The sequence below is a fragment of the Pongo abelii genome, chromosome 17 (assembly GCF_028885655.2).
Source record: "Pongo abelii isolate AG06213 chromosome 17, NHGRI_mPonAbe1-v2.0_pri, whole genome shotgun sequence".
In the NCBI taxonomy this organism is placed as follows: Eukaryota; Metazoa; Chordata; class Mammalia; order Primates; family Hominidae; genus Pongo; species Pongo abelii.
This window is the reverse complement of record NC_072002.2, coordinates 68,254,659-68,267,156: the sequence shown is the minus strand read 5'-3', so window position 1 is coordinate 68,267,156 and position 12,498 is coordinate 68,254,659. Positions and strand designations below refer to the sequence as shown.

The window sequence follows — 12,498 nt, the reverse complement described above, 5'->3', positions numbered from 1 at the left end:
CAAGACTCTCTCCTTCAGGGAACCTTCCAGACCATCTCAGGTCACTGTAATCTTAGAGTATCTAAATCATTTCCCTCATCTCTCTCTATACCACTCACCTTGGCATTGATCACCGTGTGTCTTATTGAGCTGTCCAGCTGCTCCCTTTGTGATAATTCAGTTCCTTCAGTGATAGTGGAGCAAACTCTGTTTCCTTTACTTCTTCAACATCATCCATTGTTTTACAACACTTATTTATTTATTCAATCAATATTTATGGATGATTGACTATGCATCAAGAAATGTGCTTAAGTACTACAAATGTAAAGATTGGGGAGGCATTGAAAGCTTAAAAAATGATTTTAACATGGCATGGCTCCTGGGAATTTCTGCATTGTTGGAATGAGGAGCATGCACTGTGGCATGACAGGTTGTGTGCATGAAAAAGTAGAAGGGACAAAAACACAGGAGGCGTTGGCCCAAATAGATACATTTTTAATAATATCAAGAAGTCAGTGGGAAATTGCAAAAAGATTTTTAGCTTGAGAGTTAGTTAATATTAATCAGATTTGTTACTTTGTATGATGCAGATCCCATATAAAGCACACAATAATTACTTGAATTAAATAATAAGAACTACTTTTCATTATTGACATGCAAGTATTTATCTGAAAGCTTCTTCTCTGGTTCTGTATTGGTTTACCCATTCCTCACTTTGTACATAACCTATTACTCTAAGGGGAGTTTTTTTTCCTTTTCACTTTTAATTAGTATGTTGGGGATGTGAATGAGTAAAAACCAGCATTGGTTGAGTGTCCATTTTATGCAAGACTGTGTCCATTGAAGTTCTAAAATCCAGCTATTATCATATAGGTTATTTTGGCACATTGTAATAAATTACTAAATTTCCACTATGGACTCAGGCATTGTCTGCTAAAGTTGTTCGAAACTTTATTAAGCAGACGAATAAAGAGTGCTGTACTAATTCCAGTGGTTAAAAGACATGCCCAGCGTCTGACAGGGATTGAGGCAGGAACATTCCGCCCCACCAGGGGTTTGGGGGAAGTCTTCAGGAAGGAGGGAAGTTTGAAGTGAGTGTGAATAAATAATTACAAGTTAATCATAAAAAGATACATTGGTAAGTATAAACATTTCTCTGCTTTCTTTCCAAATCTTTTCCAAAGGCTTCTAGCCCCTAATTGTCCATTTTGATTAATAGCAGTTAGTGGAATAAAAATAAAAACAAAACCAAAAATTTGTATTAGAAACCCAGGTCAAATTCCAGATACTCAAATATATCTCAGAAAAAAATTCTGAGATGGAATTAAGATATAATGAAGTCTTAAGGTAGCTGATAGTTCAAATCTCTTATGAGGTAAATATTGAAAACCAATTAAAATGTTAACAAGTGAAAAATCGGTAAAAGTGACCTATAATAGTTAAAATATTGTAGATTTCATTTAAGAGCTTAGACATTTCATTGTCAGTACTAAAAATAATTATTTTTGTCAAGATTTGAATGCATACTAGTCTTTAAAACTTGCTATCCACATGTCAAGTCAAATAGAAGGCCCAGCCAACCAGTGGTTCTAACAAGTACTCCTTGTGTTTTATTTACCTGTTTAAATTTTAAGCATTCAGACAAGACTGTAGATCACCTACCCAGGTAACTGCCTTAGAAATGTAATAACCATGCGTTCTAGATCTCCTGGATTTTCTCAATTTCATATATTTTTGTCCTTAGTATCTGTGGATAAATTCTAACTAATAACATGTGTTCCATATGTTGGGTGAGAAAATCTTATTGCCTTATTAAAAAACAGAGAAACAGGGACAAAAATCAACTTAAGTTTTGATTCTTTTTTTCTCTTTTGAGACAGGCCTCACTCTGTCACCCAGGCCAGAGTACAGTGATGCAATCCTGGCTCACTGCAGCCTCCACATTCCAGGCTTAAGTGATCCCCCCACCTCAGCCTCCTGAGTATCTGGGACTGCAGGTAAGCACCACTATATCTGGCTGATTTAAAATTTTTTAGAGATAAGGTCTCACTATGTGGCACAGGCTGGTCTCAAACTCCTGGTCTCAAGCCATCCTCATGTCTTGACCTCCCAAAAGGCTGGGGTTACAGGTGTGTCCAGCCTTAAGTTTTCATAAAATATAATTTTTTCTGTATTAGATGTCATACGATAACCTCACTAATAGAAACTGTGGAAGGGGTCTCTTCAAAGACTATAGTAGTAAAAAAGTTTAATAAATAACTGAAAAGAACTGCAAAATTATTTGTATTTCCTATTAATTTAAAGCTTAATGCTACCATATGATTCTATAAATTAGAAGTATTCCATTGGGAATTTCTACGTTTTAAAAGTAGAAGATTGTCACCTGGCTCTGGACAAACCAATTAACAAAAAATGCTAAAGAGAATGATAGAAAGCATTTAGCCCAAATTATCATTATATTTAAAGAAACTGCCACCCAAGTATTAAGGGTCTTCATTTAGGTGATATGATTAGTTTACTATAGAAGCAGTAGACCCAGAACTAGAACTTGAGTACTAACTTTCATTAGCTATTTTATGTAATAAAAATGAAATCTTACCCACTAGTCTGAATCAACTGGACAGCCTAATTGTTAAATATACGTATGATTTTTTAAAAAGGTTAGGTTTATTAAATGCATAGACACTTACCTGAATAAGATATTACTGAGAGTCCATAGAACTTTTTCAATTCACTTGGATGTAATTCAAGTCCCCCCAAAAAACACAAAGAAAAATTTATATTCTCTAGAACCCCAAAAAAGATATTGAAGAAGCTTGTGAATGCGTTTTCTACTTCACCTTATTAATTACATTAAAGTCCAATTTTCCAAGAGCTTTGGAGGGGATCTTATTTCTGTTTCAGATTGGAATTGATTTTGCTTTCACCTGCATTATCTAGTTTGTTCTGAAGGGCTCAGTTGTGATGCGGAGGAGCAGGGGTCCTCAATGGAACAAATAACAAAAAACTAAACTATAAGGGGCCTGGCGTGGTGGCTCATGCCTGTAATCCCAGCACTTTGGGAGGCCGAGGCAGGTGGATCACGAAGTCAGGAGATTGAGACCATCCTGGCTAACATGGTGAAACCCCATCTCTACTAAAAATACAAAAAGTTAGCCGGGTGTGGTGGTGGGCACCTGTAGTCCCAGCTACTCAGGAGGCTGAGGCAGGAGAATGGCGTGAACCCGGGAGGCAGAGGTTGCAGTGAGCTGAGATCACGCCACTGCACTCCAGCCTGGGCGATAAAGTGAGACTCCGTCTCAAAAAAAACACAGCAACAACAACAACAACAAAAACCAAAAACTAAACTATAGTTCAGAAATAACTTGAAGGAAACATTTTCTTTCGCTCTATGAAAATAGGCACACAAACAGATGAAAAATGAATGTCAACGGGTCTGCTACTGAAAAAAGATACGAAACAAAGTGTGAAACACAAGTAACTATTAAAAGACTTTGAGAATGCAGTCAGGAAAAACCAAAGAACTCTAAAACTAACCGTTTTTGGATTTTCAGTCATTAATAGAACCATTTATTCTTTAATTCGGTCCCTATTTTTAAAAACAAGTCATACTCAGGGCTGTGTCTCCTCTTTCCAAATAAAGCCCTGAAGCTTTTGCCAAAGTGCTTAGGGTGGGATTTAAAATGCTTTGAGATTTTGTCAACATGGCACCAAATCCCACTTTTGCACATTGAGAAGACTGGTGTTTTCTCTGTGGAGAAACAAAATATATCCAGGAATCCAGTTCATCAGGTCAATCTAATGCTTGAACATTCTTCTCACAGAAATGACATGGGGCGGAAGGGAACCCAAATCAAAAACAAACCCATTACAGATAGTTTAGTTACATTTGGCTAGTTTAGTGAATGCTTCAGTGTCTTGAAAGCAGTTATATGGTAGGCCGGGTGTCATTTAGGTGCCTCCTCCCCACCTTCTTTTATGTGAGTCCCTCTTAACTCTGCTTCAGAGACCTGCTGCCTTGATGTTCCACTGTTCCGTGATTTCACAACCCCTTTCCTGATAACACAGCACCAAGAGATTGTTCAATGCCTTACTCAATTAGTTACTTTCCCCCCCAGAGCCTTATTAACAGCCCGGCACTGTGGAAGCTCTGTGAGGGATTATGACTTCCCAGAATGCTCACACATGAGGCTGGCCCAGCTAAGCTCACTCTAGCAGGTTTCTTGCTTAGGCACAATGGACCAGCACACCAGCTATCACCAGCTTCAAACTAGTCAAATCTCATAAATGCAGCTGGATAGAAAATTTGTCCTGCCATAGAAATAAATTAAATACAAAGCCTGCATCTACACCCCATGTTACATTTTTCAGTATGTATATCTTCCCCTGTTCTCTTTCTAAACACATCACTTCAGAGTGCTGGAAAGTAAACTAGAGATCTACAAATAGAATTATAGGACTTAAAGAAAGAGAGAGAGAGAGAGATGGAGAGAGAGAGAGAGCGAGTGAGAGCGAGCTATTAGCAATAGAAGGGAAACATTATTTGCTGGAGAATCTTTTCTAGCAAAGTGTAAAGTATACAGTTTTCAAACCAGCCACCTATGAACCCATACTTCAGGCTTTCAGAGGTAATGTCATGCCTGAGGCCAACGGAAAAACCTAAAACCAAAACCAAAAACTCATGGAAGAGCCTAAGATAGTCAACTCGGTGAGAGAGTGTAGCTGAAAAAGACACATCAGGCTGAATTTTAAAAGGACTAGAAAGTCAAAGAGGCAGAGAATGGCTGCGAGATTATTGCTGACTCCCAGCACTGGCTGACACAGACTAACTGGCCAGTTACAGGGTGTTGCTGCAAGGATATAGGCTGAATAAAAATCACTTTTCCATTTTAAACTTTGTACTTTGATGTATCATTCTCTGCATGTGCTAGAACCTAAAGCTGCATAATATGAAAATATTCTTAAAGCCCTCAACACTTTTAATTTCTGACAATTAACCACAGAAAATAAACCATTTTGAATCTCAGAACTCTCTTCTTTCTTAACTACTGCCTCCAAACTAAGCACCAACAGGATTGTAACTGTACAGAGTCTGGCATTCTATATTTAGTCATCTCTCCAACAAGCATTGATTAACTGCTTACAGGGCTCCTTGTAAAAAGTGGTAAATAAGTGGACACAGAGAAACACATTTCTCAAATCTCATGTACATGATTTCAGGGAAGGCCAGAAGCAGGGGCATGGTGGAGTCTATTCTCTAGGTGTTACCTAAGGAACACTTGCGCTCACTTGAAAATGAGAAGTGGTCAGAGAAGTAAAAGCAAACAGAAATATAAGTGGGTCCCAGATGGATTTTGCTTGTTATCATATCTGTAAGTCTAGCCCTCACTCACTTAATGATAGGTCTGGAATAGACAAAACGCAAGGTTTTGCCAGGGCTGGGAAGTAAGGACATGGGGTGAATTATGAAAGAACACAGGAAGAAGACCATCAAAAATGTAACCCCGAAAGACAATGACTTCTTTCCTCTTGGGAACCAGCTGTTACCTACTTTCTCTGCTGGGCTGAAGAGCGTCGGGTGCAAATCACAGCCACGATGACCACTACCAGCACTGTGATGACACCAACGGTGACCACAATGATCACAAGCAGGTTACTGTTCTTCTGAGGAGTGACACTGCCGTGCGGGGGGTGCATTTGTCCAATTGGCGGCTCTGGGAAAAGACAGGAAAATGGAGTTCAGGTTTAGGAAGATGTGGCAGAAGTTTTACCAAGCTCTCTCGGGGTATACAAAGTTCCTAATGTTCTGGGCTTTTCTGAACTTAGGGGTGGTGATGGGAGTTTGAGGGAAGCAATGAAAAAATGAGAGGAAACACCTATTTACACAATATAAATGAAAACCTATGTCTGCACAAAAAACCTTATAGAGAAACGTTCATAGTAGCACTGTTCAGAATAGCCAAAAGTAGAAACAAGCTAAATGTCTATGGACTGACAAATGAATAAACAAATGTGGGGGGTGTGTGTGTGTATGTATGTATGTATGTATGTATATGTATGTATGTGTGTGTGTCTGTGTGCGTATATATATATGTATATATATGTGTGTATATATATCCCCTATGATGGAATATTACCCAGGCATAAAAAGAAATGAAGCACTAATACCTACTATAATATGGATAAACTGTGCAAACACTGTGCTAAATGAAAGAAGCCAGACACAAAAGGACATATATTATATGATTCTATTTATATGAAATATCCAGAATAGGTAAATCTAGAGAGACAGAAAGTAGATTGGTGTTTTCCAGTGGATGGAAAGAGGGGTGAATGGGGAGGAATAGCTAACAGATACAGGGTATACTTTTGGGATGATGACAATGTTCTGGAACTAAACAGCAGTGATGGCAGCCCAAGCTTATGAATACACTGAACACCGCTGAATTGTACATTTTCAAAGGGTGAGTTTATGGCATGTAAGACATATCTCAATAAAAACAAGATTATGCTTTCCTATTGAGTGGAAGGTAAGGAAAGGAGAAGAGATGCTACTTTGTACCATAAGAATTCCTGAGTGACAAGAACCAGAGAGGCTATGGTTTATGAGGAAACACTATTTATTTGATGCTGTAAAAGACAAACTGCTTGATACCAATCACTCACAATTTACCACCATTCCTTTGAAGATGCCATCTATAAAGCAATTTAATTTTCAACCTGTCAAAGGTGTATGAATCACACCTAAAAGCAACCACCGGGTTCAAAAGAGTGCCACAAAGTCCTAACACAAATGTTTTCCTGCATTGCATCAGTACCTCGTGGCAGAAAATATGTAGGTGGAAAATAACAGAATAATAAGACATCTGTGATGAGTTGCTTGCTAAATAAGAATGACTAATGACCCTTGACATAGCTTTCTTAAGCCCTCAGTCAATGATAATTCAATTAGAAATACTCTGTTCTATGTCAGTCATGTTTGCCATTACAAGTTATACATTTCTTAAAAATTAAATGTTAGGTTATATTATTTACAAATAATTTAGAAAGTATCAAAAAGCAAGGAGTTTGTATGTTTTCCTATACCTAAATTTGATTATTTTTCTTTAATAACCTATATTAATTTTCTATACATCTTGAGCAAAATATTTAGACCTTCTGTACCTCAGTGCCTCCATCTGTATAAAGAATGTAATACTTATTGTGTGCAGTTACTGACAGAATTAGATAAAATACATGTACAACAACCATCTCAGCACCTGATACAGAGGAAATGCTTATAATAAAATTACATGACTAACGCAATAAATAAAATGTTGCCTACATTTATAATCTACAATAGCATTTGGGACTTATGGTGTGGACTTCCAGACTGTAAAGGATTTTTTTTTTTTTTTTTTTTTGAGACAGAGTCTTGCTCTGTCACCCATGCTGGAGTGCAGTGGCATGATCTCGGCTCACGACAACCTCTGCCTTCTGGGTTCAAGCGATTCTCTTGCCTCAGCCTCCCAAGTATCTGGGATTACAGGCATGTGCCACCACACTAATTTTTGTATTTTTAGTAGAGACGAGTTTTGCCATGTTGACCAGGCTGGTCTTGAACGCCTTACTTCAGGGGATCTGCCAGCCTCAGCCTCCCAAAGTGCTGGGATTGCAGGTGTGAGCCACCACATTTTTAGGAATAATACTGATGTGATTTGGCTGCAACCCCACCTAAATCTCATCTTGAATTGTAGTTCCCATAATCCCCATGTGTCCCAGAAGGGACCCAGTGGGAGCTAATTTAATCATGGGGGTGTTTACCCGCAAGCTGGTCTTGTGATAGTGAGTTCTCACAACAAGATCTGATGGTTTTATAAGATCCTTTCCCCACTTTTGCTCAGCATTTCTCCTTGCTGTCCTTCTCCATGTGAGGAAGGATGTGTTTGCTTCCACTTCCACCATGATTGTATGTTTCCTGAAGCATCCCAAGCCATGCTGAACTGTGAGTCAATTAAACCTCTTTCCTTTATAAATTACCCAGTCTCAGCTATGTCCTTATTAGCAGTGTAAGAACGTACTAATACAAATACTCATTGTGATAGCTAAATTAACCTATTCTCACAATTTAATATAATAACCCAGTACTTGCCTCAAAATTGAAATGACGTCTTTTGACAAGTTGCCTAAGAATCATTGCTTTTGTAAAAAAAAAAAAGTCATCAAAACTTAAATAAATTATAGCTCATTCATTATTATTGGAAACAGAAGTACTTCTAATATAAGTTGACTCTTGGAGGAAAAAACTCATCAAAAGTTTTTAAATAATAGCACTTTCTGTTAAAAAATTATGATTACAAATGAAAGAAATAGGATTTCCTTGAAGTAATTTTTACACTTACCATAAAAGAATGAAGCAAGAAATGAAAGGTCAAAACTCCCTTTTTTCACAGTTTTACTTATTATTTAAAAAGTTATTTTACAGTAGTATCTCAATATGTCCTTTTTGTACTTAATAAGTTAATAGATGGGAATAAATTAACCTTTTATGTGAGAACTTACAAGGAAGATAGGGATCTCATAGATTTTTATAAGCATGACTTAAATTTAACAATTCACTGTTTCTTACAAACTTAGCTTGAATCATACATAACAGTACACCTCGTCAACATTTTTAAAAGCATGGTAAACTGAAATTACTCAAATTTTGACTTCTATTTCTTTCTTTTCACCCTGGAAGACATCATATTCCAAGTCAAAAAAATAACTGAATTCTGCTGAGTACCAGTGAGATTATATTGATGTCATTTGCCTGGGAGAGTCGGGGTTCATGAGGACTCCCATTACAAATCTTTGATTGCAGGCCTTTATGACTTCCTCATAAAAGTTCCCATCAGTTTAAAATTTGGTATTCAAGGTCTTTCGTTAATCACTCAATCTGAAATCAAAGGCTGAATAATCAGATTACCTGACATCAAGCAGGCAATTAAAAAAGTCAAGTGCAATGGTGTCTTTAGTTGCAGCCAATTCTTGTTATTTGCAGGAGTTGTGTTCTATAAAGTTGCCACAAATTGCTAATTAGTGAATACTGAATGATTACTTCTAGAGGTAACACAAGGTTAGCTTCCTGTGAGCCTCTGTTCACACTGTTTTATCAACCAATTAATATACACTTTGTTTTTTGTGTGTTTCTGTTTAAAGACATCTTATTTAATATATAATGTCGATTCATTAATACTGAAACATCCAATAGCACTATAACTAATGCCTGAGCAAAGCTTTTCAAAATTTGTAGAGAGAACATATTTTCTCTGTAAGTCACACCACACCCTTATTGTGTTTAGGAACCTAGAAGGCACTTCAGCACTACATTTGGGGACCATTTTAAACAGTGAAGTCACCAACAAAAAGAAAAAAATGGAAAAATTGGCAGAAACATACCACAAAAGGGTCACTTTCTTATAGTAAGGGGGCTGAAACAAGAAGACAGACAGTACCTTTTTTTCTATCTTAGGTGGTGACATGAGCATTGGGCAACCCAAAATTTTTGCAGCTCTGCACGCATCCAATGAATGGCCATGAAAGCACTGTGAGTATTGATTTGGGGGTTACAAATAAATTGTAGCATGCAGGTAAATTCACAAATTCAGATTCTGCAAGTAATGAGGATCTATATCTTAATACATCAAAAGACTGCTACAAATTAGAAACAAATTTTAGACCTCCCAAACCTAGATTAGTGTAGTTAGGAGATCTGGGAGACAGGCTGGCTCCAGAAGGGGCAAGTGACATTGCCCCCTTTCTGGCTTCAGTGGGGAAGCTGCATGAAGTCATTCAAAGACTTGCAAATATCCTGCAGGGCACTGTGATGATTTCATCATGAGATAATGGTTGCACCACAGTGACTACAAGCCCTGGCACAAAGTTGGCACTCATTAGACATTATGATGTGGCTCAATGTGTTTTTTTCCTGTTTTAGAAACAGGGTCTCACTCTGTGACTACTGCTGGAGTGCAGTGGCACAATCATAGCTCACTGTAGCCTTGAACTCTTAGGCTCAAGCAATTCTCCCACCTCAGTTTCCCTAGTAGCTAGGACTACAGGTGCATGCCACCATCCCTGGAAAATTTTTAAGTGTTTTTTTTTTTTTTTTTTTGTAGAGACAGGGTCTTCCTATGTTGCCCAGGCTGGTCTCAAACTCCTGGCCTCAAGCAACCCTCCTACCTCGCCCTCCCAAAGTGCTGGGATTACAGGCATGAACCACCAGGTCCATCCAATGTATTTTATCCTATGTAATGTTCCCAGTTTAAAGGAAAAAAAAAACTTGTATCATAACATATCTGTCTCTGCTGTTAGCATAATAGTGTGGGTATCCAGTGTCTGAGTAATCAAGACCTAGATGTGTTCCATTAAAATTAGTAAGAAGGGTGTCACATTTTTTACAATCTCATGGGCATTCCATTTATTTTTTATTTTCATGATGTTTGATCATGATAAAATGTTTCAGCCTTTTCCTTCTAAATTTAATAAAGCAAATACATATATTTTATAAAGACCTATTAAATATTTAAAAATTGGTTCATTGAAATAACTTTTTTTATAAAAATTTTATAGACTATCAAAAATGTTTTATATTTCTTATCATATTTTGCTCTCATAAACACTCTGCAGCAAGCTCATTGATAGACCAGAGCTCTGAGTACTTAATTATCATTGAAAAGAAAGCTAGATATTGACTCTAAGAGCCCTGGCTCCTACTTTGAGGACCTGGTCCCCTTGGCACAATGGCTGTAATGGCTGTGCCCCAATAGCTACATAATATCATAGGCAAACAATGTGAACATAAGAATGACAAGTTCACTTCCGAGGAAGGAAAGAGGTCCAATGAAAGTGTATACTTGGGGGTTGAACTTCACTCGTACAATTGCAGTTTACCCTGATAATGGCTTTATAATTATTAGAACACTTTGAGCTCTACATATGTCTTAATAATTTTCTAAGCATTTGAATTTGAACCAAAGTTCATACGGCCTTGATCGTTTCAAAGTATTTCCCCCTGAAATAAGATGCTGTAATCAATCAGCTGGAAGACAACTCACAGATAATTTAGCCCATTGTTCCCTAAAATAAGATATTTATCAGCATTACGGGGGTACAGTTCCTTGGACAACTAAGTTTCAGAACATATTTATTTTTAAAAAAATTTGGATATTTAACATGCTGATGTGAATTGTTAATTGCCAGGAGGGGTGGGGCAGGGATGGTAGAAAACAGATTCAATTATTCCATAAATACGTATTGAAGATCCAGTTAGATGTTGGAGATACAATGTTGTAACCAAAAGAAGCATGATTATGGACCTCATGGAACTTGAAGTCTACTAAAAAATGTAGGTGTTCAACAAATCATGAGAGAAATAAATATAGGCATACTGCAGAAATACTGTGGGTTTGATTCCACACACTGGAATAAAGCAAGTATCATACTGTGGGTTTGGTTCCACACACTGGAATAAAGCAAGTTGCACTAATTTTTTGGTCTTCCAGTGCATATAAAAGTTTACACTATACTGTAGTCTATTAAGTGTGCAATAGCATTACATCTAAAAATGGCACACCTTAATTTAAAAATACTTCATTTCTAAAAAATGCTAAGGATCATCTGAACCTTCAGCGAGTCACAGACCTTTTGCTCATGGAGGCTCTTGCCTTTATGTTGATGGCTGCTGAGTGATGAGGTTGGGAATTGCTGAAGGGTGGGGTGGCTGTGGCAATCTCTCTTTTTTCTTTTTCTTTTCTTGAGACAGACTCTTGCTCTGTCGCTCAGGCTGGAGTGCAGTGGTGTGATCTCAGCTCATTGCAATCTCCGCATCCTGGGTTCAAGAGATTCTCTTGCTTCAGGTTCCTTTTTGTATTTTCAGTATAGATAGTGTTTCACCATGTTGGACAGGCTGGTCTCAAACTCCTGATCTCAAATGGTCTGCCCAACTTGGCTTCCCAAAATGCTGGGATTATAGGCGTAAGCCACCATGCCCAGCCTGTGGCAATCTCTTAAAATAAGAAAACAATAAAGTTTGCTAAATCAATTGACCATTCCTTTTAAGAAATCTTTCTCCGTAGCATGGGATGTATTTGATAGCATTTTACCCATAGGAGAAATTCTTTCATAATTGGAGTCAATTTTCTCAACCCCTACCACTGCTTTATCAACTAAGCTTACATAATATTATAAATCTTTCATTGTCACTTCAAAAATATTCACAACATCTTCACTAGCAGTAGATTTCATCTCAATGAATCACTTTCTTTGCTCCTCCATAGGAAACAACTCCTCATCTGTTAAAATTTTATCATGAGATAGCAGCAGTTCAGTCACTTCTTCAAGGCTCCTCTTATCATTCTGGTTCTCTTGCTATTTTGATCACAGTTACTGGGATTTTGATCACAGTTACTTCCTCCACTGGAGTCGTGAACCTCTCAAAATCATTTGTAAGGATTGGAATCTACTCCTTATTGGAATCTATTCCAAACTGCTGTTAGT

General features: G+C 37.5%; 1 protein-coding gene across 5 annotated transcripts in view; it reads right to left on the bottom strand.

Annotated features, from left to right (window-relative positions):
- The window catches only part of DCC (DCC netrin 1 receptor), a 1,201,233-nt gene that overhangs the window by 70,430 nt on the left and 1,118,305 nt on the right, over positions 1-12,498 (bottom strand). For all 5 annotated transcript variants that reach the window (XM_024235927.3, XM_054537946.2, XM_063716903.1 and 2 more), the window contains exon 23: positions 5,531-5,693. In XM_024235927.3, coding sequence (XP_024091695.3) covers positions 5,531-5,693 — 163 coding nt within the window. The remainder of the gene's footprint in view (positions 1-5,530; positions 5,694-12,498) is intronic.